At 47.5% G+C, this 26924-nt stretch overlaps 1 protein-coding gene and 1 long non-coding RNA gene across 4 annotated transcripts; one reads left to right on the top strand and one right to left on the bottom strand.

The window, feature by feature from the left end:
* Positions 1-285: 285 nt before the first annotated feature.
* NRARP (NOTCH regulated ankyrin repeat protein) lies at positions 286-3417 on the bottom strand. Its single transcript, XM_054007311.1, has one exon. The coding sequence runs from the start codon at positions 2685-2687 to the stop codon at positions 2343-2345; it is 345 nt and encodes a 114-aa protein (XP_053863286.1). The 5' UTR covers positions 2688-3417; the 3' UTR covers positions 286-2342.
* A 93-nt stretch (positions 3418-3510) lies between these two features.
* Positions 3511-21526, top strand: LOC128825037 (uncharacterized). Of its 3 annotated transcripts, none has more exons than XR_008442579.1 (4): positions 3511-4010; positions 17461-17594; positions 19312-19505; positions 19944-21526. It is a non-coding gene; the product is annotated as an uncharacterized LOC128825037 (long non-coding RNA). The 3 variants fall into 3 exon arrangements; XR_008442578.1 differs by having other exon boundaries at positions 17464-17594; XR_008442580.1 differs by lacking the exon at positions 19312-19505 and having other exon boundaries at positions 17464-17594.
* The last annotated feature ends 5398 nt before the right edge of the window (positions 21527-26924 follow it).

Raw genomic sequence — 26924 nt, forward strand, 5'->3', positions numbered from 1 at the left:
GGCTTTAAAATACACTATGTTTTTTTAATATTATGTCATAAATGTTATGACATATCATTGTGGCAAATCCATTTATTTAAAAAAATGTGCAACCATCTGGTAACTATAATAAAACCTCATTAGAAAAGATATTGTTCCCCCCTATAACAGAGAAGCACCAACAAAAGTGCTTAACACCATCTTCAATGCTCACAGAGAAAGTTTGCAAACTAAGAAGTTCCTTGTAAATTACAGCATTAACAATAGACACTTTCAAAGGGCTTTTTTTTTTTTTTAATCTGGAGCTTTTTAATCATATAAATTGTTTAAGATAGAAAAAACTGCAGGTGAAACCATCATAGACAAAGCAGAATATTCAGTGCAATGAAAAAAAACAAAAAACCATGGCAGACTCAAGTTTAGTTTTAAGACTAGAAAAAATGCATATTTTCCAAACCGTACTTTTGAACCACTCACAGATAGCTTCAAACAAAACCAGGCACACAAACATCACCCACAAATATATACATATATGATAAATAGTTATAACACAACAAAAAAAACCAGTAGATAACTATTTTTTTAATTGTAATGGTTTGGATAAGGGGGATAAGAGAGGATAGCAAGGAGATGGCAGTGATAAGGGTTTTTAGTGCAGACAAACATAGAGGGATAAAGACCAACAGTGGAAAGGAGACTTCTGAACTTTTCTGCATTTTTTAAATGGATGTTATTGTGCCATGACAACAAAAAGCAGCATTGCAATTATATGTGCAGTCACTTCCAAATGCAGTTTAAGATGGGTTCCTCTTCTTCCTCCCTTTCATTTATATAAAGTCAGATGGAATCATTCTGCATTGAGAAGTGTTAGCCAAGTTTCACAAAAAAAATAAAAATAAAAAAAAAAATAATCCCAAACTATTTCTCAGTAGTTTTCAGGTTGTTCTTGAAACTTTCCTCCTAGACTGCAGGGGGTGCTCACACTCTTTCTGTGCAAAAGCAATTCCTCTGCCTCTAGAGTTTATTTCATTTCACTTTTATTTTATTGTTTTAAATCCAGGATTTCCTAATCCCACCAGCATTATACTTTAAAAAGAAAAATATAAAAGGATCAACTGTCTTTCCTGTGATTTTAGCATGCCTAGGCCTAGGCTGGATCATACACTCAAGAGAAAATTTAAAAAAAGAAGAGAGATCAGGTGGGGAAAATAGGGTGTCATATTCCAATACAGAGCCTCAAAAATTAAAGATCAGTTACTGTGTAAAAACAATGGGAGAAGGCTGCAAAAGAGACACTTTTACACTCTTTGCTACAGGGAAATATAGGTCAGCTTAGCCACCCACCCCACTCATGAAAGACAGAACCTTTGCTCATGCTGTAGTTTAGAACTTGCATTTAAAAAAAGCACCGATTGCTTTTAAACAAATTACATTTTGATCTGTTAAAAATGCTGAAATGACTTCACTTCTGAGCCAGAGTACTTTAAAATCGGGGACAGCTTCCCGGGACTGACAAGCCACCAAATTTATGGGTGGGAGGGGGGAGAGTTCAGGGAGGGGAAAATGCGAGTGCATTTTAAAGCATCTGACCAGATCTCTGACTGAAACCATGAATACTGTGAGCGCAGCCGAGGTAGATGGCAAAAAAAAAAAAAATAGAAAACAAATTACAGTAGGAGAAAAAACCTTTGAAAGACAAAACCCCTTTGAAAGCAGTTAAATGTTTTTTCAGTAAAATCTTTGTGGGCCCCCAGATTTCTTTGCAAAAAACATGGAGTCCAAGCAGCTTTGTCATTTAAACAAAAACAAACAATCAACCCAACCCCCAGCTCGCCCCTGTGTCCGGCGATGCGGCCCCGAGTCGGCGTGTCCGGCAGCCGGGGCCCAAGGCGGGTCAGTCACTGCTCCCGGACCGAGGAGCGGCACACCGGCTAACCTCACCTAGGGGAGGGGCAAAGCGGGGCCGCCCGCAGCTCGTGTCAGCGGACTCGATTTAGGAAGGCACCTTTGTCCCGGGCTAGGCAGCCGGGGGGAGGAAGGGCCCAGCCGCCCCTGGAGAGGTCCCCCAGCTCCTGGAGGGCCGGGTCCTGCCCCGCCTGCCTCACCTGGCGCAGCCCGCTGGCCCAGGGCGGCCCCTGCGGAAGACCGGGCTGGAGTCCGCAGGGCGCCCAGAGCGGGGCAGGGGGAGCCCCGCGCGGGGAGCCGTGTGCGTGTCCCGGGGGGTTATCCGCTCCCAGCGCGATCGGAGCAGACACGGCCCCTGTCCCCGCCCCGGGGGGCTCACGCCGCCAGCCCAGCCTGTCCTGCAGAGCGCGCCGCTCCCCGGGACAAGGAGCCACTGCCCGGCCCCGGCGGCCGCAGCGTCACCGGCTGCCCGCGGAGTACTTGGCCTTGGTGATCAGGTAGAGCACGATGTCCTGGTGGCCCCCGAAGGCGGCGATGTGCAGCGCGCTCCAGCCGTCGCGGTTGGCCAGGCGGATGTCCGCGCCGAACTTGACGAGCAGCTTGACGAGCTCCAGGTTGCCGTCGATGACGGACTGGTGCAGGGCCGTCTGCCCCTCGGGCCCGAACGAGTTCACGTTGAACTCGCAGTTCGTCATGTTCTGCAGCAGCGACTGCAGCTCCTTGGTGTTGCCCTTGCGCACCGCCTCCTGGAAGATGCGCTGGCTCTGCGGGGCCGAGCAGGTGGACAGCTCCGTCTGGCTCATGGCCGCGGCCGGGCAGCTGGATCCGGGCGCAGCGGTGCCGGGTGGGCGCAGGTCTCCGTGCCCCGCTCCGCCTCACCCAGCTCGGCACGGGCGCTCCGCGAGCCCGAAGCTAGGCGCGGGGGCTCGGCGCGCAAGCGGTGCACCCTGCGGCTGAGAGCGCGGCCTCCGGACAAGTCCCTGGGCGCGGATGCTCATGGAAGCCAGCAAAGATCCGAGCGTGGCGGTGGCGGTGGCGGGGGGCCGGGGCGCGGGGCAGCTCGGGGGTTGGCGGATCGGATCAGGCCCGGCTAAGAGACTCCCCGGGCACCGAGCTCCCCCGCGGTACGGCTGCGCGCCCCCCCGCGCCCCGTGCCGAGCGCGGCCCAGCAGCTTCCGTGCGGCTCCCAGGGTGCGTGAGGCTGGCGGCCGGCAAGCGCCCTGCTGCTGCCGCCGCTGCTGCTATCTGCCCCGGCTGCGCATCCAGCTGGAGCCCGGCCGCCTTGCTTGGTTCCTGGCCGGGAGAGGGGGTGTGGAGTCTCTGCTGCTGTGCCCGGAGCCAGGGGGAGATGGGGGGAAGCTGCTGTGCTTATCCCAGAGAGGGGCTCTTGTCTTGTAGCAGATCCCCCCCTTTTCCTTAGTGCTCCCTCAGGGCGAATCCCCCCTCAGCCACTTCCCTGGGCGTCTTTAGAGGGCAGGATACCCTGGGCAGCTCCTTTTAGGCAGCCTTTTATTTGCATAACAATAGCACGTCTGTGACGCTTCCTCGTATCCACAGGGGCGGGGAGGAAAGACGGTGATTGGATTTCACCCAACGGGGAGGGGGGGAGAGGGGATGGGACTTTGATACATTGCAGAGGGCGGAGCTACCCCTCTTCCCCCAGGACCCCGCTGGGGGGAGGGGCGGTGGTCGATGGAATGTTGAGACATTAAAAAAAAAACCCAACGTTCCCCGTAACTAGCCCCCGTGGGGAGCTGAGCCGGGGGAGCGCAGGCGTTGGGGTGTACGCATTGCGCAGCGCTCTTGTCCACACGTTGCCATGACCAGTTCGGAACAGTCAGAGATGCTGTTTGGGACAGAAATACAGCGCTTGAAATTCCTGGTTTCTGTAGATTTGATTCTGGTGACAGGGGACTGTAAAGCGTGTTAAGCTCCAAAGACCATCACGTGCAGAGTGCAATACTATTTTGCCTTCTGATCTACATACACGTCGTGCTTTCCTTTTGGTGCCCCCGAATGCAAAGGATCCGTGGCCTATGTACTTGGAAATACCCAATACAGCTCGCTTGATCTGAAATCAACGTGGAAAGAATTCAAACCATGTCGGATTATTGCGCTCTCTAAAGGTAGGGGTCGCTAGTGCACAGAAATGGAAACCAGAAGGCTCTGAATTTCTGTGCTTCTCAAGGAAACAGCCTACAAAGGGTGAAGTGGATAAGCAATGTGACCCGGGGTCAGTTATTTACAGTGTGAAGAGGCAAAAACTCGGACTAGGATCCTGAACTGCTTTTCTTCCTTTGTAAAACATCAAGGGGATTTGTAATAATTCTCCCCACAAACCCAGCACAGCCTTTGCTAAACAAATATAGAGCAGATTTGTAAGTGACACACAACATCAATTATAAACAGGTCTACAGTTTTTAACATACAAAAATGGGGGGAGGGGCATTTATTTAGAAAAATAAGACAATCTCTTCGTTTCACTCCTGTTGATCACTGCAGGAAATGGGTTCCTTTTAACCACAGACTTGTACAGCATTTTAGCTGGGGGGGTGGCGGGGGTTGCCTTTGTTGCTGCTGCCTGTCATAATCTCCCGATCAGCTCCTTATAATTAATCAAACCCTAGTCTTTTCTGAAAGGGGAGGCTGCCTTGACTACCAGTCAGATTCAGATGGTGGACTTTAATACAACTAAGGAATTTCTGCCAATTTATTACTAATATATTATTTCCCAATCCTCTAAAACCAACCATCTGGGGAAGGCTGAAGATTGGTCATTAAGGAGACTACAAGTAAGGAAACTCTTAGCCCCGGAAAAGCCAGGATAGGCTGTTGCACAAGATCCAGTCGAATCCTGTGATTACTCTGGTTTCTTTGGAGCACTCCCAAATCAGGGTGAGATCTCTGAGCATATTAATAAAAGCAAAAATGCCTTAAGAATATGGATACTGAACAGATGCTGGGGGTGGAGAAACAGGAGGTTTTGCAACTAATTTGAGGAGGACTCACCAGGATAGTAAAAATGTGAGAAAGCCATATCCTCCTTCCTTCTGACAGTGCTAGCTAGCTATCAGTATGTTTAGTGCTTTTAAAAGCCTCACTCCTTCTCTACAAATAAAAGGTATCACTTCTCCTTATATCATGTAATGGCAATTTTGAGATGTACCTTTGTCTTAAACTTGGGTGGAGTTCTGCACTCAGTTAGACTGCTATGTGACTGACGTAAGGGCCTGATCCTGGGAAGTGCCAAGCACCCAAACTCCAGGGTAAAAATGTGTAGGAACACTGCATTGTACTCCCCGTGTAGCTGAGAGCAGAATCTAGCCCCATATTTTTAAATTAATGACTCCGCCTTTTCTAATACATTTTTCAGCAGCAAGCTCCAGCCATCAGGTTTCCTCTTAGTTTTTTATAGTTTTTTTTACAGTTTATGGCTTGTCCTGTGGTTGCTGGAAATTAAAAAGAAATAATTCTTGATAGTTTACAAAACAAGATACACATCCTTGCATCGTATGGCATGTTACAACTTGTGTCCCCTTTGAAATAGTCCTGCTGGCATTCAGATTTGTGAGGGAATTCTCTCAACTTCCAGTGTGGGGCTGCAGTCAGTGAAAGGGGAAGAAAATTTATGATTGCATAAATATCTGAGCAGACTGCAAGCATGACTCCTCATACAGACCCCTCCTCCAAACAACAGCATCAGCGAAGCCAAGACCTGGAGAAAAGACATTTGCATACAGACTATTGGCCCTGCGTCCATCAGTGCTTTATAGCCAGGTGGATAACATGGACTAACAGCCTGAGCCAATGCTAATTAATATACAGATTCAGCAAACAAAAACCTGAAAATCAGATCGAGTTTCTGAGCAACATTACACTACAGACATAGCTAACAGCAAATGCAATGAGGGAAGCACAGGCCAGGCCTGCTTTGGAGCTGTATTTGGAGCTCAAGTGAAACTAGTTGAGGGCATTTTATATGGAGCTTTCAATGGCTGAAATGTTGCTGTAGAGGATTTTCATTAGGGCTGTCAATTAATCACACGATTAACTCAAAAAAATTAATCACGATTAATTGCAGTTTTAATCGCACTGTTAAACAATAGAATACCAATTGAAATTTATTAAATATTTTGGATGTTTTTCTACATTTTCATATATATTGTACTCTGTGTTGTAATTGAAATCAAAGTATATATTATTTTTTATTACAAATATTTGCACTATAAAAATGATAAACAAAAGAAATAGTATTTTTCAATTCTCCTCATGCAAATACTGTAGTGCAATCTCTCTGTCATGAAAGTGCAACTTACAAAGGTAGATTTTTTTTGTTACATAACTGTACTCAAAAACAAAACAATGTAAAACTTCAGCGCCTACAAGTCCACTCAGTCCTACTTCTCATTCAGCCAATCACCAAGACTAACACATTGGCTTACATTTACAGGAGATAATGCTGCCTGCTTCTTATTTACAATGTCACCAGAGAGTGAGAACAGGCATTTGCATGGCACTTATGTAGCTGGCATTGCAAGGTATTTACGTGCCAGAAATGCTAAACATTCCTATGCCCTTTCATGCTTTGGCAACCATTCCAGAGGACATGCTTTAATGCTGATGACACTCGTTAAAAAAATAATGCATTAATTAAATTTGTGACTGAACTTCTTGTGGGAGAATTGTGTGTCCCCTGCTCTGTTTTACCCACATTCTGCCACATATTTCGTGTTATAGCAGTCTCGGATGATGACCCAGCACATGTTGTTCATTTTAAGAACACTTTCACTGCAGATTTGACAAAACGCAAAGAAGCTACCAGTGTGAGATTTCTAAAGATAGCTACGGCACTCGACCCAAGGTTTAAGAATCTGAAGTGCCTTCCAAAATCTGAGAGGGACGAGGTGTGAAGCATGCTTTTAGAAGTCTTAAAAGAGCAACACTCCAATGCAGAAACTACAGAACCTGAACCACCAAAAAAGAAAATCAACCTTCTGCTAGTGGTATCTGACTCAGATAATGAAAATGAATATGCGTTGGTGCGCATTGCTTTGGATCGTTACTGAGCAGAACCCATCATTAGCATGGACGAATGTCCCTGGAATGGTGGTTGAAACATGTGAATCCTTAGTGTATCTGGCATGTAAATATCTTGCGATGCCGGCTACAACAGTGCCATGAGTACACCTGTTCTCACTTTCAGGTGACATTGTAAACAAGAAGTGGGCAGCATTATCTCCTGCAAATGTAAGCAAACTTGTTTATCTGAGCGATTGGCTGAACAAGAAGTAGGACTGAGTGGACTTCCCGGCTCTAAAAGTTTACATTGTTTTATTTTTGAATGCAGCTTTTTGTACAGAATTCTACATTTGTAAGTTCAAATGTAATGATAAACAGATTGCGCTACAGTACTTGTATTAGGTGAATTGAAAAATACTACCATCTTTCTTTTGTTTTTTACAGTGCAAATACTTGTAATAAAAAATAAATATAAAGTGAGCACTGTACACTTTGTATTCTGTGTTGTAATTGAAATTAATATTGTCGCAGCCCTATGCTCTGTCATGGCGTCCGGATGGCCAATTGTCCGTCAGAAGGTCACATCGGTGTCGTGTGCAGCACCTTGGTGCTGTTTGCAGCGCCTTGGTGTCATGTGCAACACATTGGGGCCGTGTGACCATTCTCGAACCTTCTGCCTGGTCAATTGTAGGTCACATTGGTACCGTGTGCTACAATTCCAGCGGGCCGTGTGCATAAGCCTAGTGTGCCGTGTGCAGTGCCTGTTACGTAGAGGGCACCAGCTCGGAGCCTGGTTGGTGTCGGAGCGGGGAACCAATTAGATGCTAGCATGTGCAAGGGTCTTTGAACAAAACTATGTCTCTGGTCTAAATCAGCAGGAGTGTCCGCGTGTTAGCTGAAAGGCCTGATCACCCTTTCAGCCAGGATCTCCTCCGGATTTAGCTAGCTCGTGTCGTGTAATTTTGGGTTCCATCTCATCACGTCCTTGCTGTCTGTACTGCTGGTCAGCTGCGCCTGGAGTGTGGTATGCATGTATTAATTTTTGTAGATATTCTGTTGGTTAGGCCCTTTTTCTTTATTACTTGATACCAAATCTCTTGTACAGTGTATAGAGGGCAAATTGTTACAGTTTATTCAGTTTTGTATGTTTGTTCTGGTTTTTGGTAAATAGTTGGTTGTAGATTCCTTGTTGTTAAATGTATATAGCTTGTTTTATATTACTGCTCTGGTGATATTTCTGGTTGGTTGGTTTGAATTTGTATTGTTGGTTGGTAAAAGTGCTCCTCCCCAGCCCAAGTCGTGATTTTTTTCCCATCAATAAACGGCCACCTGTTTTTGAATTGCAATGTGCCTCTTTCTCAATTTTCCCCCTTCCACTTGATCCTCATTCGAACCTGTATTGGTCTCGGACAAATATATTTGAAAATATAGAAAGCATCCAAAAATATTTAAATAAATGGTATTGTATTGTTGTTTAACAGTGCAATTAATCGTGATTAATTTTTTTAATTGCGCGATTAATCGTGATTAATTTTTTTTAATCGCTTGACAGCTCTAATTTTCATTAATATAATGCAAAATGTATAGGATTTTGCTTCCCTGGAAAAGGAAAGTATAATTAGGCAGACCAAAAAAGAATACATAAAAACTAGCATCAGGGTTTTATTTTAAAGTCCAACAGAAGCAGGAAGCCTGGCACACAATCAGTGGGGATACTGGATGAGTCAGGTGTTAAAGAAGCACCCAAGAAACACTAAGCCGTTCATGGAGAAGCTAAATGAATTATTTGCATCTGTCTTCGCTGCAGAGGACATGAGGGAGATTCCCATACCTGAGCCATTCTTTTTTGGTGACAAATCTAAGGAACTGTCCCAGATGGAGGTGTCAAGAGAGGAGATTTTGGAACAAATCGATAAATGAAACAGTAATGTCACCAGGACCAGCTGGTATTTACTCAAGAGTTCTGAAGGAACTCAAATATGAAATTGCAGAACTGCTAACTGTGCTATGTAGTCTATCATTTAAATCAACCACTGCACCAGATGACTGGAGGGTAGCTAATGAAAGGTCCCTTTTTTAAAAAGGCTCCAGACATGATCCTGGCAATTGAAGGGCAGAAAGCCTAACTTCAGTACCGGGCAAATTGGTTGAAACTCTAGGAAAGAACAGAATTATCAGACACATAGATGAACACAATTTGTTGGAGAAGAATCAACACATCTTTTGTAAAGGGAAATCATGCCTCAGCAATATATTAGAATTCTTTGAGGGAATCAGCAAGCATGTGGACAAGGGCAATGCAATCGACATAGTGTACCTGAACTTTCAGAGAGCCTTTGACAAGGTCCCTCACCAAAGGCTCTTACACAAAGTAAGCTCTCATGGGATAAGAGGTAAGGTGCTCTCATGGACTGGTAACTGGTTAAAAGATAGGAAACAAAGGATAGGAATAAATGGTCAGTGTTCAGAATGGAGAGAGGTAAATAGTGGTGTCCCCCAGGGGACTGGACCCAGTCCTATTCAACATATTCATAAATGATCTGGAAAAAGGGATAAACAGTGAGATGGCAAACTTTGCAAATGATACAAAACTACTCAAGTATCAGGGGGTAGCCGTGTTAGTCTGTATCTACAAAAACAACAAGGAGTCTGGTGGCACCTTAAAGACTAACAGATTTATTTGGGCATAAGCTTTCGTGGGTAAAAACATCACTTCTTCAAATGCATAGAGTGAAAGTTACAGATGCAGGCATTATATACTGACACATGGAGAGCTCAAGATAGTTAAGTCCCAGGCAGACTGCGAAGAGCTACAAAAGGATCTCTCAAAACTGGGTGACTGGGCAACAAAATGGCAGATTAAATTCAATGTTGATAAATTCAAAGTAATGCACATTGGAAAACATAATCCCAACTATACATATAAAATGATGGGGTCTAAATTATCTGTTACCACTCAAGAAAGAGAGTGTGGAGTCATTGTGGATAGTTCTCTGAAAACATCCACTCAATGTGTAGCAGCAGTCAAAAAAGCAAACAGAATGTTGGAAATCATTAAGAAAGGGATAGATAATAAAACAGAAAATATCATATTGCCTGTATATAAATCCGTGATACGCCCACATCTTGAATACTGCATGCAGATGTGGTTGCACCGTTTAAAAAAAGATACATTGGAATTGTAAAAGATTCAGAAAAGGGCAACAAAAATGATTAGGGGTATGGAACGGCTGCCATATGAGGAGAGATTAATAAGACTGGGACTTTTCAGCTTGGAAAAGAGACGACTAAGGGGGAATATGATTGAGGTCTATAAAATCATGACTGGTGTGGAGAAAGTAAATAAAGAAGTGCATAACACAAGAACTAGGGGGTCTCCAAATGAAATTAATAGGCAATAGGTTTAAAACAAACAAAAGGAAGTATTTTTTCACACAATGCACAGTCAACCTGTGGAACTCCTTGCCAGAGGATGTTGTGAAGGCCAAGACTATAACCGTTCAAAAAAGAACTAGATAAATTCATGGAGAATAGGTCCATCAATGGCTATTAGCCAGGATGGGCAGGGATGGTGTCCCTGGCCTCTGTTTGCCAGAAGCTGGGAATGGGCGACAGGGGATGGATCACTTGATGATTACCTGTTCTGTTCATTCCCTCTGAGGCACCTGGCACTGGCCACTGTCAGAAGACAGGATACTGGGCTAGATGGATCTTTAGTCTGACCCAGTATGGCCGTTCTTATGTTCTTATGTACTAAAAATGCCCATGACAAAATCTTAACCTTAATAATAAGACAGAAAATATCATAATACCACTATATAAATCCCTGGCACACCCACCCACACCTTGAATACTGTGTGCAGTTCTGGTCACCCCATCTCCAAAAAGATATATTAGAATTGGGAAAAAGTGCAGAGAAGGGCAACAAAAGTTATGAGGGGTACAGAACAGCTTCCGTACAAGGAGAGATTAAAAAGACTGGGACTGTTCATCTAAGAAATGACTAACAGGGGATATGAGAAGTCTATAAAAACATGACTAATGTGGAGAAAGTGAATAAGGAAGAGGAAGTTACTCACCTTGTGCAGTAACGATGGTTCTTCAAGATGTGTCCCCCTATTGGTGCTGCATGTAGGTGTGTCTGCGTCCTTGCACTGCTGATTGGAGAACTTTGGTAGCAGTGTCCATTGGGCCCACACATGCACCATCTCTCCTCATGCTGTGCCATGAGGCGAGCCAGCACGTGGGAACTAATCATCCTCAGGTCCTTTTCTACCCAGAGTCATAGTGAGAACTCCGAAGTAGAGGGGAGGAGGGCGGGTCGTAGAGCAGGGACACACATCTCGAAGAACCATTGTTACTGCACAAGGTAAGTAACTACCTCTTCTTTGAGTACTGTCCCTATGGGTGTTCACTGTAGGTGACTCCTGAGCAGTGTCCCCTTGGAAGGCTGAGACTTCAGAGTCGCGTCAGTCACAAATGACAGTACTGTGGAGCCAAAGATGGTATCGGAGGCAGAGTCCCCAGTGATCACATAGTGTTCTGCAAAGGTGTGGGCTGACACCCACCTCACTGCTCTGCAAATATCCGAGATGGGGACATCCTTGAGGAAGGTGACAGATGAGGAGATCGACCTCGTGCTCAGTGACCCAAGGAGGGTCACATTACGAATTTGGTAGCTGCCTGATGCAATTCAAGACCCACTTGGAGAGTCTTTGGGCTGATATCGCTGAGTCCTTAGCCCTTGTCTACACTATGTGGTTAGGTCGAATTTAGCCGCGTTAGGTCGATTTTATAAGCAATGCATCTACACAACCAGTCCCGTTCCGTCGACCTAAAGGGCTCTTAAAATCAACTGCTGTACTCCTCCCCGATGAGGGGAGTAGCACTAAAATTGACCTTGCTGGGTCGAATTTGGGGTAGTACAGACACAATTTGACAGTATTGGCCTCCGGGAGCTATCCCAGAGTGCGCCAATGTGACCGCTCTGGACAGCACTTTCAACTCCGACGCACTAGCCAGGGACACAGGAAAAGCCCTGGGAAATTTTGAATTTCATTTCCTGTTTGGTCAACGTGGCGAGCTCAGCAGCACAGGTGACCATGTTGTCTCAGAATCGCAAACAAGCTCCGGCATGGACCGAATGGGAGGCACTGGATCCGATTGCTGTATGGGGAGAAGAATCTGTGCAGGCCAAACTCCGATCAAAAAGAAGAAATGCTGATATATATGCCAAAATCGCACAGGGCATGGTGGAGAGAGGCTACAACAGGGACACACAGCAGTGCTGTGTGAAAATTAAGGAGCTCAGGCGAGCCTACCAAAAGACAAAGGAGGCAAACGGTTGCTCCGGGTCAGAGCCCCATACATGCCACTTCTATGATCAGCTGCATGGCATTCTGGGGTGGGGGGAGGGAGGAACCCAACCACTACCCCACCACTATCCGTGGACACCTGCAAAGGGGGAGTCTCACGTAACAGGGAGGAAGATTTTGTGGATGAGGAAGAGGAGGAGGAGAATGTGCAGCAGGCAAGCGGAGAATCCATTCTCCCTGGCAGCCAGGACCTTTTCATCACCCTGGAGCCAATACCCTCCCAAGGTGGGTTTCTGGACCCTGAAGCTGGAGAAGGCGCCTCTGGTGAGTGCACCTTTGTAACTATGCTACAGGGTTTAAAAGCAATTGTGTTTAATGCTTGATTTGCCCTGAAGACTTGGGATGCATTCGCAGTCAGTACAGCTACTGGAAAAGTCTGTTAATGTGTCTGGGGATGGAGCGGGAATCCTCCAGGGACATCACCATGAAGCTCTCCTGGAAGTACTCTGAAAGCCTTTGTAGAAGGTTTCTGGGGAGGGCTGCCTTATTTTGTCCTCCACGGTAGGACACTTTACCATGCCAAGCCAGTAGCCTGGAATCATTGCAGCACAAAGCATGGCAGCAAATGATCCTGGGTTTTGGTCACATTCAAGCAACATTCGGTCTATATCTTTCTGTGTTAGCCTCAGGAGAGTGATATCATTCATGGTCACCTGGTTGAAATAGGGGAATTTTTGTAAGGGAACAGTAAAAGAACCCCGTTCATGCTGGGCTGTTTGCGCTTGGCTAAAAGGGATCATCCCTGAGAATAGCCATGCGGTGGGAGGAGGGGTGAAGGGATCATCCAGAGAATAGCCATGCAGTAGGGTGGGAGGAGGGGTGTGCTTCACATCCACCCGAAAACCGCAGCCCCTCCTTTTAAATGGCAAACTCAACCAGCATTGCTTGTTATGGGAAAGGAGGGTGCTGCAGTTTGAAACCATTCCCATATGTTATGAAGACGGAAGAAGCCAACCCCGCTTACCCTTTGGTTTACCATGGCTTCCTGGAAACCGAATTCTGTTGCCCAGCAGTGAGTGATGTGTCACCATACCGGCAGGTGCTCAATATAAAAGGCAAAATGTGACCTTGTACCTAAAGCACATGTGCTGTCTGCTGTGAATTGGTTGATTCACTGTGAAAGAGTCTTCCTTTTGTTCTCATAAATGTATCTTCTTAAATTCTACTCTCCCTTTTTATCCCCCCCACAGGTGCAAATGTTTCTATGCTCCCCCTATCATCTCCGTCCCAGAGGTTATCGCAAATTAGAAAGCGGAGAAAACGCACTCGCGATGACATGTTTTCCGAGCTCATTCAGTTCTACCGCACTGATAGGGCACTGCTGAATGCATGGAGGCATACAGTGACAAAGCCCAGGAAAGCATTAAGTGAACACGATGAGAAGAGACAGGATGCAATGCTGAGGCTAATGGGGGAGCAAACGGACATCCTCAGGCATCTGGTGGAGCTGCAGGAAAGGCAACAAGAGCACAGACCACCGCTGCATCCACTGTATAACCGCCTGCCCTCCTCCCCAAGTTCCATATCCTCCTCACCCCAATGCCCAAGAACGCAGGGGGGAGGGAAGACTCCGTGCACCCAGCCACTCCACTCCAGAGGATGGCCCAAGCAACAGAAGGCTGTCATTCAAACAGTTTTGATTTGTAGTGTGGCTACAATAAGCAATGTGGCCTTGTCCTTCCCTCCTCCTCTCCTCCCCCACCCCACCCAGGCTACCTTGTCAGTTATCTCACTTTTTTTTAATTAATAAAGAAAGAATGCATGGTTTCAAAACAATAGTGACTTTATTTCCTTTGCTAGCTGTGATCAAAGGGGGGAGGGTGGTTGGCTTACAGGGAATTAAAATCAACAAAGGGGGCAGGTTTGCATCAAGGAGAAACACACACAACTGTCACACCGTAGTCTGGTCAGTCATGAAACTGGTTTTCAAAGCCTCTCTGATGCGCAGCACGCCTAGCTGTGCTCTTCTAATCGCCCTGGTGTCTGGCTGCTCAAAATCGGCCGCCAGGCGATTTGCCTCAACCTCCCACCCCGCTATAAACATCTCCCCGTTACTCTCACAGATATTATGGAGCACACAGCAAGCAGCAATAACAATTGGAATATTAGTTGCGCTGAGGTCTAACCTAGTCAGCAAACAGCGCCAGCGAGCTTTTAAACGTCCAAAGGCACATTCTGCACTTGCTCAGCCTATAGTTGAACTGCTCCTTACTACTGTCCAGGGTGCCTGTGTATGGCTTCATGAGCCATGGGGGCAAGAGGTAGGCTGGGTCTCTAAGGATAACTATTGGAATTTCAACATCCCAAACAGTAATTTTCTGGTCTAGGAACTAAGTCCCTTCTTGCAGCTGTTCAAAGAGCCCGGAGTTCCTAAAGATGTGAGCGTCATGTACCTTTCCTGGCCATCCCATGTTGATGTCAGTGAAACGTCCCTTGTGATCCACCAGTGCTTGCAGCACCATTGAGAAGTACCCCTTGCAGTTTATGTACTGGTTGGCAAGGTGGTCCGGTGCCAAGATAGGGATATGGGTTCCGTCTATTGCCCCACCACAGTTAGGGAATCCCATTGCAGCAAAGCCATCCACTATAGCCTGCACATTTCCCAGAGTCACTACCCTTACTAGCAGAAGGTTAGTGATTGCCTTGCCTACTTGGATCATAGCAGCCCCCACAATAGATTTGCCCACTCCAAATTGATTCCCGATGGACTGGTAGCAGTCAGGTGTTGCAAGCTTCCACAGGGCTATCGCCACTCACTTCTCAGCTGTCAGGACAGCTCTCATCTTGCTATTCCTGCACTTCAGGGAGGGGGAAAGCAACTCACAAAGTTTCAGGAAAGTGGCCTTATGCATGCAAAAGTTTCACAGCCACTGGGAATCATCCCATACCTGTAACACTATGCGGTCCCACCAGTGTGTGCTTGTTTGCTGGGCCCAGAATCAGTGTTCCACTGTATCAACCTGCCCCACTGCCACCATGATGTCCCAGTTTCCACATCCCATGCTTTCAAGAACCAGGGCTTTGGAGCAAAGCCCAGAGCTGGAGCTCAGAGCAGCTCCGGAGCAGTGGAGCTACAGGTTTTTGCCTGGAGCTGGAGCAGAGCCGGAGCACAGCTCCAAAGTCCTGTCAGGAATGTCTGTGTCCATGTCCTCCTCACAATCATCCTCCTGCTGGCAGCTCCTAGCCAGGTTCTGCACATACTGCAGGATAATGCACGAGGTGTTTACTATGCTCACCGCAACAGCGGTGAGCTAAGCGGGCTCCATGCTTGCCGTGCTATGGCATCTGCACGGGTAACCCAGGAAAAAAGGCGTGAAATGATTGTCTGCCGTTGCTTTCTTGGAGGGAGGGAGGGAGGGGGTGGAGACTGACGACATGTACCCAAAACTACCCGCAACAATGTTTTTGCCCCATCAGGCATTGGGAGCTTAACCCAGAATTCCAATGGACAGCGGAGACTGCGGGAACTGTGGGATAGCTACCCACAATTCACTGCTCCATGAGTCGATGTTAGCCATTGTATTGAGGACGCACTCCGTTGATTTAATGCCCTCAGTGGGGACACACACAATCGACTGTATAAAATCGCTTTCTAAAGATCGACTTCTATAAAATCGACCTAATTTTGTAGTGTAGACATACCCTTAGATCTTTCCACCATAGAGAGAAATAGTCTAGGGGACTTCCTGAAGGCCTTTGTCCTATGGAGGTAGAATACAAGGGCTCTCCTAAGATGTAAGGTGTGTAGTATGGCCTCCCTATTGTTTCGATGAGGCGTAGGGTAGAAGGCAGGAAGGTGAATAGACTGATTCATGTGAAACAAGGAGATCACTTTAGGGATGAACGTGGGATGCAACCTAAATGTAACCTTGTCAGGAAAGAATACTATATACGGGGGATGTGCCATCAGAGCTGCTATTTCCCCTATTCTTCTAGCCGCGGTAATTGCAAACAGAAAGACCATTTTCATCTATAGATGTGCTAGCAAAGAGGTGGCCATAGGTTCGAAGGGGGGCCTAGTCAGCCCTTTCAACACTAGGTTTAGGTCCCACGAAGGGGAAGAAAGTTGAGGTTGAGGGAAGAGGTTTGTTATTCCTTTAAGAAACCTCTTAGTGGTTGGGTGCGATAGTATTGAGCACCTAAGTTCCCTCTAAGCTGCGCAGCTGCACAGCAGGCTATAAAGGGCCACGCAGTCACGCAGTCACAAGGGTCTGGAGAGTTAGGGGTGGGCAGTGACTGGAGAGGGGAGCAAGCTGGGGCATGCAGGGCTGCCGCGGGCCTCTCCCCCAGCCCTGGAGCTCCTGCCACTGGAGAGGCACCTCGGCTCCAGCCCCAGAGCTCCTGCTGGCGGGAGAGGGCTGGGGGGAGTCGTTTGGCCCCAACCCCAGGACACCCTGCCCCCCAAACTCCTCATCCCCAGCCCCACCCCAGAGCCCTCATGCCCAGCTAGAGCCCTCACCCCTGCACCCCAATCCTCTGCTCCAGCCCTGAGTCCCCTCCCTCATCCTTCATCCGAGCCCCACCCCAGAGTCTGCACCCCGAGCCAGAGCCATCACCCCCCTGCACACCAAGCCCAAACATCTTCCCCCGCCCCTACCCCCCTCCCACACTCCAAATCCTTGGCCCCACCCCCCACCACACATCACCTCCATATTGGTACACATAACAAAATTCATTCCGCATGTGGATGTAAAATATTAGAGGGAACATTGCTGAGTACCCTTCTAAGGTTTGGTGAAATGCTGTCATAGATGCTAGGTGGACCCTGAGCAAGCTCAGGAATAACCCCAATTTGTAAGGGTCAGGACATATTCCAGAATATGTGGAAGAGTTGCTGACACCAGAGAGATCTGTTGGGACATGCACCAAATCTAGAACCTGGACCATTTCTGCAGGTAAATGCGCCGTGTGGCGGACTTTATGCTGTGCAGTAGAACCTCTTGCACTTCCTCTGAGCATGAGCTGTCTAGGTGCTGGAACCACATAGGAGCCATGCCTTGAGGTGAAGGATCCCCAAGTTGGGATGTATGGTGTTCCCTTTGTCCTGAGAGAGAAGGTGTGGAGTGGCCAGAAGGGAGATCAGTGAGCACATCACAAGCTGCATCAGGCAAGGGGACCAGGTCTGTCTTGAACACATAGGAGCAATCAGAATTACATGAGCTCCGTCCCTCTTTATCTTCAGCAGGATCTTCAGCAGAAGAGGAAATGGAGGGAAGGCGTAAAGACAGTCCTTGTCCTGGGGAGAAGAAGAGCATTGCCAAGAGAGTGTCCAATCCCCCCAACCCCAGAACAGTATCATGGACACTTCTTGTTCTGGTAAGTGGTGAACAGGTTTGCGGATGGTGTTCCCCACCACGTGAATAAGTCATGAAGTACTGACGAGTGCATCTCCCACTGGTGGTCATGCGGGAATGTGTGACTGAGTTTGTTCACTATCTTGTTGTGCATGCCCGGGAGGTCAGCCATGTACAAGGAGATGTTGTGAGAAATGCACAGTTCCACAGTTTCATTGCCTCTGTACAAAGAGAGGGCGATCTGGCTCCTCTGTGGTGATTGAAATAATACATACAGGCTATGTTGCCCATTAGGATCTTTATATGCAACCCTGTTATCAGTGGGAGGAAATGGGCGCAGGTGTTCCTGCCCACTCTCAACTCAAGGAGATTGATATACAGGGATATCTCCATTTGCCTTGCACTGTGAGGCCGTTTAAATGCGTGCCCCATTCTATGAGGGATGTGTTGGTGGTAAGGAACAAAGGTGGTGCCTTTGCCTACAATGGCTGTGTTCTTCCACCAGTCCAAGGAGATCCTGATCCGGGTGGGCAGTGACAGGGGTCTGGCCAGACTGTCCCTGTTCGGTCTGTGAACCAAGCTGAACCACAGCATGTAAAGTTTGCTGTATAAAATCACCGCTGTGTCGGTTGCCATATGCCCCAGGAGCTGGAGACAGATTCTAGCTGGCACTCAAGGGCTGCATTGAGCTATTTCTATAAGCGATACCAGGGATAGAAACCTGTCCTGAGGTAGGAAGACTTTGGCCTGTCCTGCGTCTTAGGTTAGCCCCTATGAATTCCAGGTGTTGCACTGGTGTAAGGATTGATTTCTGGGAATTGGTCTGTAAGGCCAGCTCTGTGAACAAGTGTATCATGTCCTCGGTGGCTTGACAAGCCTCCAGAAGCAACTGGGCTTTGAGGAGACAATCATCCAGGTACAGGTAGATCATTATCCCTTGGGCTTGTAGATGGGTGACTACCACTGAGAGAACTTTGGAAAATACTCTTGGGGATGATAAAAGTCCGAAGGGGAGGACCCTGTATTGGTCATGGTCATTTCCCAGAGTGAACCTGAAGAAACATCTGTGAGCCAGTAGTATTGAAAGGAGGTGTCTTGTGGGTCAAGGGCCAAACACCAGTCTCCCTGTTCCCGTGACAGAATGATTGTCAATAATCTGACCATCTTGAACTTCTGAGCTTTGACGAACTTGTTGAGAACTCTGAGGTCCAGGATGGGTGTCTAACATCCCTTCCTTTTGTGTATTAGGAAGTAGCACGGGTAGAACCCTTTGCCTTGTAGATGTTGAGGTATTGGTTCTATGGCTCCTAACTGCAGGAGGCAATCCATCTCTTGCATAGTAGACTCTCGTGAGAAGGGTCCCTGAAGAGAGACGGGGAAGGGTGTTGTGGAGGGGGTAGGAAGGTGAAGTGGATGGAATAGCTGGATCTGATGATCTCTAGGACCTATCTGTCCGAGGTTATGCACTCCCAGGCACTGCAGAATGCTGTCAAACGGTGGCCAAATGGGTGCATGGTCATAGATAGTAGTGGGGAGTGGTTTCGCAGCGCCTCAACCTGCCCATCAGAAGTGGTGTTTACGGGCAGGTGGATGGGTCGAGGTCTGAGAGCCCAAAGATTTTTGCTTTGAGAACTTTCCCTTTTTCCCTGGGGCTCATAGTTCCATTGTGACAGGAATTGGGATGAATAAGGCCTCTATGGGTATTGAGAGCTAACTGTCTCTTTTGCCCTGGTGTGTAGATTCTCTGTGACCCAAGAATGGCCCTGGGACCCTTCAATGGAGAGAGGCATCAGTCTTCTCAGTGAAGAGCTTCACGCCTCCAAAGGGGGTGTCCGCCACCATGGTCTGCATCTCCTTTGGGAATTCCGAGAGGTGGAATCATGACGCCCATTTCATCACCACTGCCATGGAGATGGTCCTGGTAGCTGTGATGGTAGGGTCAAGGGCCGATTACAAAGATGTTTTTGCCACCAGTTGCCCTTCCTGGATGATGGCCTTGAAGGAATCCTGGGAGCTCTCCGGCAGCTTATCAATAAAGTTGTGTAATTTATTGTAATTTATGTCATACTTTGCCATGAGCGCTTGGTAGTTGGCAACGTGAAATTGCAAGGTAGACAAGGAGTACACCTTTCTATCAAAGAGATCAAGGCGCTTCCAACCTCTGTCATAGGGTGTTGTCCTAGAGTGGTGCTGTCGGCCACAAAGTTCACAGCGTCCACCACAATGGAATTGAGTGGTGGGTGGGTGAACAGGAACTCTGATTCCTTTGTGAGGACATAATATTTCTTGTCCACCTGCTTGTCCGGTGGGTTTTTTGTAATTGTTGATTTTGTTGGTTTTTTGTTTGTTTGTTTGTTTCTGTTTTTTTTAGGCACAGCCATATAAAAGCCAAAAGAAAGCTAAAGGGTTTCTAAAAGCTAAAGATTAACAACTGAAAAGAAGAGTTAATGATCTGCTAATGGACAGCTAAAGGTTCCATTTCTAGTCAGAGCAGTTGAGAAGGCACTGAGGACAGCGCAGCAGGAAGAGAGACTGCGCATGTATTGACCCAACTGACACTGTTACCAAAGTTCTCTGATCGGCAGTGCAGGAACACAGACGTATCTACAGTGGAGCACCCGCAGGGACACTACTCAAGAAGAAGTTATTTTCCCCTTCTCATAACACTCAAACCAGGGGTCAGCCAATGAAATTAACAGGCAGCAGGTTTAAAACAAACTAAAGGAAGTATTTCTTCACACAGCGCACCATTAACCCGTGGAACTTGTCAGGGGAGGTTGTGAAGGCCAAAATATAATAGGCTTCAAAAACAAATTCAGTAAGTTCATGGAGGATAGGTCTAGCAATGGCTATTAACCAAGATGGTCAAAGACCCAACCCCATGCTCTGGCTGTCCCTAGCCTCTGACTGCCAGAAGTTTGGGCTGGATGAGAGGGGATGGATCACTTGATGATTGCCTGTTCTGTTCACTCCCTCTGGGGCACCTGGCATTGGCCACTGTCGGAAGACAGGACACTGGGCTAGATGGATCTTTGGTCTGACCCAGTATGGTAATTTGTATGTCCTTAAGATTCCAACAAAGGCATGTTCTCTCCTTGTTGCCTTTGTGGGGCTGGCCCTTCCTAATGTTATTGGCCTGCAATCTAGAGGCTCCTACCTCTGCCTCCCTGTGGTTATGAGTATAATGCACTTAAGGCCAATCAGAGCCTTCCATAAAAACACCTGTCAGGGGAGCCAGGGACCTCTGGGAGCTTCACCTTGCCAAGTTTCTTTGGAATCATCCCATTTGGGGGGGTGGGGGACTGCCCCCATGCAGCAGGCAGTGGTTGTGGATATACAAAAGATCCATGGGGAAATCCTGTGGGTCCCAGGGCATCTAGCGGTCTAGTGCCTCCATGTGGCAGCACAGCCTAGCCCCCACTAGTATCCATGTTGTGCTTGGGCAAACCATCCTCTTCAGTAGGGCTTGCACAGCACAGAGTGGGGGAGAGTCTGTGGAAAGCCCCTTGGGTTTACAGGTAGATGATGCCACAGAGCTTGGTTTATTCCAGCCTCATCCCCACTCTGTAAGAAAAGAACAGGTAATATATTTAAATAAATACAAATAGACAGGTGCCTTGACATACCCAGAATGTTTGGCAGCACAGCAGCTGAGTTCTCCCTGGATGTACCTGAAATAATTGACAAGTGGCTAAATAACTTGGGATCCAACTTTGATAATGTGTATTGTGATGCATTAAAAACTTGTTAAAATTACAAGCTATCACTTTAAGTTATAAGGGGTTTCCTGGTTCTGCTGGTAGCCTAGGGAAATCTGTAGGGAAGAAGCAAGTGATTACAGCTGCAGAGTTGGCCTCTAGGGTGGGGTGAGTTGTGTTTCTCTGCTTTGGGGTGCAACCTGCTTTGTTTCTCTCTGTTTTTGTTTCTTGTGTGTTAGAGTTCTGGATTCTAAGAAATAAAGTTGTGTTATGTTGCAACTTCCAGAAAGAGTATTTTATGTTTTCATCTACCCTTTTGATGTGTGTGCAATGAACATAACACATCTCAATTCATATTTCTCTGCCCTTGAGTTCCTTGGCAGCTCCTTCTAGATCTCTAACAGTAAAGGGCCCCTGGGGAGGGTAGTGGACCTTGAATCTGTCTGGGCTTGCAAGGGAACATAGCACATGTTACGATGGCTGCTCACTTTCTGTCTCATTAGGGCTGATGGGAGGCAGATTCTAGTCCTGTGAGAGCATATAGTGGAGAGGGAAGTGCTTCCACATGGGGAGGAAAGGGAGTAAGCTGGAAAACTGTGGTGTACTTAGGGGTACTTGTCTACACTGAGCTTTTTGCTGCCACCAGACCAGCTCCTTGGTTGGTAGCAATTTTGAGGGAGCTGGTTAGTGTAAAGAACGAGATGGCTTTTTCACCACAGTGCTGATTGAATTTGCTATGAACATGGCTAGACACGTGCATGGTCTACTCCAGAGCTCTCACCACTAATGGCAGTGCCATGGTGGTAGATTCTAGGAACAATGCTTGGGAGCAGACACAGCCTTTTAGTTAAAGTGCCTGGTGAACTAGAGACCATTTCCTGGCTGCACAGATGAGTGATCATTAATCAAGAGAGAAACCAGTATGAACTGTGGAATATTTCTGGGTGGATGCTGTCCTTTATTGTATATGTGCCTTCTGCTTTGGCTCCAGGGACAGCAAGACTACATAACTGGGTGCTTTGGATTACTGTGCCCACTATTTTGAACAAGTGATAAAGGTTTACAGGCAAACAGCATGATCAGAAACCTGGGATACTTTAGCCCAGTGGAATCTTGCCTACCCTTCAGGAATGTTAATTGCTATTTAACTGTTCCTGTGCCAAAGTGTTCTATGCCCATCTGAAAGCTGCGAGTCTGATTTCTATTGTGTGGAGATGGTCTAAACTCACTCTAGAGGCTGCTTGTCTTCCCCAGTGAACATGGTGGCTGACCCAGACCACCACCCTGCCCAGAGAGGCCTCACTCAATATAATTCAGTCACAATGTGCTTTATCTAGGATCAAATCTCTTTCAAAGCAAATCATTGAATTGCTGAAGATAAAAGTGCAGGAATTGCTGACTATAAATGTTTCTGGGAACAACATGCAAGAATGAAACTGAATGTGGATGGAAAGCGTGGGGAAAATGTACCTAAAATATTACATCAGATTGGGTAACAAAACTACGTTTGAATAACTAGTGTTTTTGGCATTTGATTCTGGGGCTTTATCTCTGATTTACGAAGGCTATCCCTATTCTTACCAACTCATTCCCAAAACAAAACATCCCAAACTCCTCTAATTCCCAGCATTAGTCACCTCTGACACCACCTTGTGTCTCTCCATATGGCCGCTGGGAAAGCCAGGCTTAGCCGTGGATCTGGCAGAATAATGTCTTCCGTTTGGTCCAGATCTAGAGCAAATGGTGAAACCTGGCTGGGAAATGTAAAGTTGGCCACCACATTGGAAACGTTGGGTGGCAATTACGTCCACTGAAACAGGCAGCATAAAAATACATACATCCAAATAAAGGGTCACATGATCAAATCTTACTGGTAAAGACAGCTTAGTATCTGCATAGCGCTAAACTCCTCTGTTCTGGCATCACCACGGAGAATAGCCGAGCTGCCTGCAGGTTGCTTTCAGAGGATGTTTTTCCTGCCTGGCATGGCTAGGCCAGGATTCTGTGATTAGGAGAGGTACAGTAAAAAAGAGGTCAAACCCCAAATGAAATCTCCTGAACGAAATATACTGTGACCTAAACAGCAGGCTGATGCTTGGAGCTACAATATCACCACTCCTAAGACAACAACACATGTCAAATGGCCAGGGGCGGCTCTATGTTTTTTGCCGCTCCAAGCATGGCAGGCAGGCGGCTTTCGGCAGCGCACCTGCCAGCAGTCCGCTGTTCACGCGGATTCGGCGGCATCCCTGCGGGGAGGTCCGCCGGTGCCACGCCATCAGCATCCCCACCGCCGAATTGCCGCCGAAGCCGCAGGACCAGTGGACCTCCCGCAGGCATGCCACCAAAAGCCGCCTGCCTGCCACCCTCACAGCGACTGGCAGGCCGTCCCCCGCCGCTTGCCTCCCCAGGCACGTGCTTGCTGCGCTGGTGCCTAGAGCTGCCCCTGCAAACGGCCTTTTCATTCCAAGCCACCCGGAATGCGCTCTTCACATGGTAGAGTCAGTTGGAGTTAACTTTCTGCGACCTAACTATCCAGAGTGGGCATTGGGTGCCATGGGCACACTTGCAATGTGGTTCTCTGTGGATTTCCACTAGCCATCCCCACTTAGGAAGGAAAGCCCTTGTCATGCCAGAGTACTACTCAGACCATAATATGGCCTGCAAGGGGCTTGCGATAGGACCACTCAGCATAGGAGTTCCATGACTTGGGAAGATAGCTGTAGGTAGGGTGACCAGACAGCAAATGTGAAAAATCGGGACAGGGGCTAGAAGGGTAATAGGAGCCTATATAAGACAAAGCCCCAAATATCGGGACTGTCCCTATAAAATCAGGACATCTGGTCACCTAGCTGTAGGTCAGGTGCAATCCAAGAAATAGGTTTCCAGGAGCATTCTACATCAACTGAGATATAGCCGGCACCTCTCAAAACTATTCCATACCCTGAGTTTTGCTGGCCATCACTGATTTCATATTGTCTATCATAGAATCATAGAATATCAGGGTTGGAAGGGACCTCAGAAGGTCATCTAGTCCAACCCCCTGCTCAAAGCAGGACCAATCCCCAGACAGATTTTTGCCCCAGATCCCTAAATGGCCACCTCATGGATTGAACTATGATTTAGCCTTTCCCACTCCTGTCTCCTCCCCACCATGGCCACATCCCCTTCACCTCCTCCCACTCCTGTCTCCTCCCTCCCTCCCAAACAGCTTCTCCCACTCCTGCCCGTGCCCTGCCTCATGAGTGCAGCCTCTCCTTCCCTGCTCCTCCCTCCCACGGCTACCCCCTCCGCTCTGCCTCACAAGCACCGCCCCTTTTGTGTGAGATCCTGGGGTCTGATTGCAGAAACGCTGAGCACTGGGAGCTGGGCTTTGAACCTAGGAAGTGCTATAGAATGTTAAGGACTCGAAAAAACAGGTCCTAGATGTCTCAAATTGAGCACCCAAAATCAGAGGATACTTTTTTTACCTTAATCTCTCTGTTCCTCAGCTCCCCAGTTGTGAAATGGGGATAATACCCACTGATCTCACAAGGGCAGTGTGAAAATAAATTAATTAATGTTTGTGCAGCACTCCAATGATATCATGGGGGGCACCAGAGAAAAGCCCATGAGGAAATAAATAATTCTGTCTTGAGAGGATGGTTTGAATAGTAAATGAGAGTATGGGGCCATCCATTGAAGACTGAGGATAAAACAAAAATAGTTGCTCATTAAGTGAGCACCATCCATCCTGTGCACTGAATGAGGCAGGGGTCCTATGGGCAAAAACAGCATGTGATCATGTCATTAAAGACTGTCTCCTAATGCATACACACAAAGGGGAGCAAATGAAGACAGCACAGGCAATCTTAACTCTGGCATTACATCATTTTTGAGGGTTTGACTTTGTTACCTTAATAATGTTCTTTGAACATAGTTTTGTGTGTGTAATAGAACTATAAATCTTAGGGGTTGTCTGCACACAGACTGGCACTGAATAACAAAATGGGGTGAATTTCAGACTTGTTATTTCAGTGCCCGTCTGAGTGTGGACTCTCAGAGTTTTCTATTCCGATTTAACTGAAATTGGTTAAGACTCTGAAAGGTGTGAATGACTCACCATCATGTTGGCAAAGGTGTGAATACAACTGTCAGTGCTAGTGTGTGCCTTAGCGAATGCTCTTTTTCTATAGCACAGAATATGCGGGATGTGCAGCATTGCTGTCGTCCCCCCCCCCCCCCCCCCCGAGCATGCACAACAGGGGTTTGGAATGAGCTCGCTTTGGCCCACTCAGGCTCCCTCCACCATTGGAAAGAGCCATGATGATTAGGGCCAGACTGGGACCTGGACTCCATGCCTCTGCCCAGGAATAATGGGGACTAAGAACTCCTAACACACCCTGGTGCGGACACCTGGCCCTGTGGGTGTGAGTGAACAGAGGGGTGGGGAGTGGTATGGAGCAGCTATGACTCAGCCTCTTGGCCAGCTGAGCTGGCCTGGGGTGGTTGCTGCCATTTGCTGATGGTCTAGGGCAGCCACAAATGTTATCTCCCCTCCCTCTCCTCCTCCCCTGTCCCTGGAACAAGGGGGCAGTAGGGAGGGAACTGTGGCTTAGAGGAGGGGGGGAGATCTCTGACTCACAAAGTCTCCTGCCTATCCCTGGCTTTGAGCTGTGTTGAAAGGTTTCCTAACCAAGCTATGCAACAAGCCAAACTGCAGTGTTTGGGCTGAATCTTTATACCACAGGAGTCCATGCAATAAGGAAGGCCAAGCATAAAGCTAGCCTGCAATGACAGCTAAGCGAGACAGGGTGTTTGGCATGAGCTGACTGGAGCACTGTCGGTGCTTCAGCTCTGCCTTTGAAGTGCTGCATTATTTAACCTGTGGCTCTTAGTGTGTTTCTGCTTCCTGCAGATGCACAAGTTATCACATTCAGCACAGATCCATGGCTAAAGGGAAACCCCTTAAAACAGAGAATTTCCCACGAGGGTATTACTCAGGAGAAACTTGTCTCCTTCCTTTCAGGAGGTAGCAAGCAAAAGCTGGAAAAAGGGGGAAATGGCTTTTGTTGTGTGCATCTGACGTTTGACAGACGCAGTGTGAGCAGACCAAGGCCACTCTGTGATACCCAATGTGGGGAAAGTGGCACTGATAGAACCTAGCGTTGTTAAATCCCCATCGTCTTCCTGATGCAGCTGCAGTGAGCTGGAGTTTAACCACGCAAGCTGTGAATTCCTCAGCACAAAGAGACCCTCTGCTTCTAAAGGGGCCAATTCTGCCACATTTTCTCTGGCTGAGTAGCACCCGGCTGCTCAAACAGTTCCCTGGAAGCCAAAGGGGCCGCTCGTGGAGTAAACTGTTACTCAAGTAAGGGTATCTGAGTCTGGCCCAAAGGTGGCAGAATCGAGCCCAAAGTAAGCTCCTTCCTAGGGCCTGTGTCAATCAGCTACTCACATCACCTCATTGTGTTATTTTTCTGCCCTGTCTTTAAATATTCCAGATCAGCTGATTTTGCTACAAGAAAGCTGGGCATCTGCATGGGCCCAACCTGTGACGTGCTGAACACCCTCAAATTTCCATGGGAATGCTTAGCACCTTGCTGGATTGGGCCCTGACTGCAGGAGTACTGCCACTGCAAGCAAACTGGTGAGCAAAATAACTAATCAGCCAG

The sequence above is a fragment of the Malaclemys terrapin genome, chromosome 17, assembly GCF_027887155.1.
Source record: "Malaclemys terrapin pileata isolate rMalTer1 chromosome 17, rMalTer1.hap1, whole genome shotgun sequence".
NCBI lineage: Eukaryota > Metazoa > Chordata > Testudines > Emydidae > Malaclemys > Malaclemys terrapin.

Coding starts and splice junctions, on each gene's coding strand:
- NRARP (XM_054007311.1), bottom strand. CDS start 2,687: ATGAGCCAGACGGAGCTGTCCACCTGCTCGGCCCCGCAGAGCCAGCGC.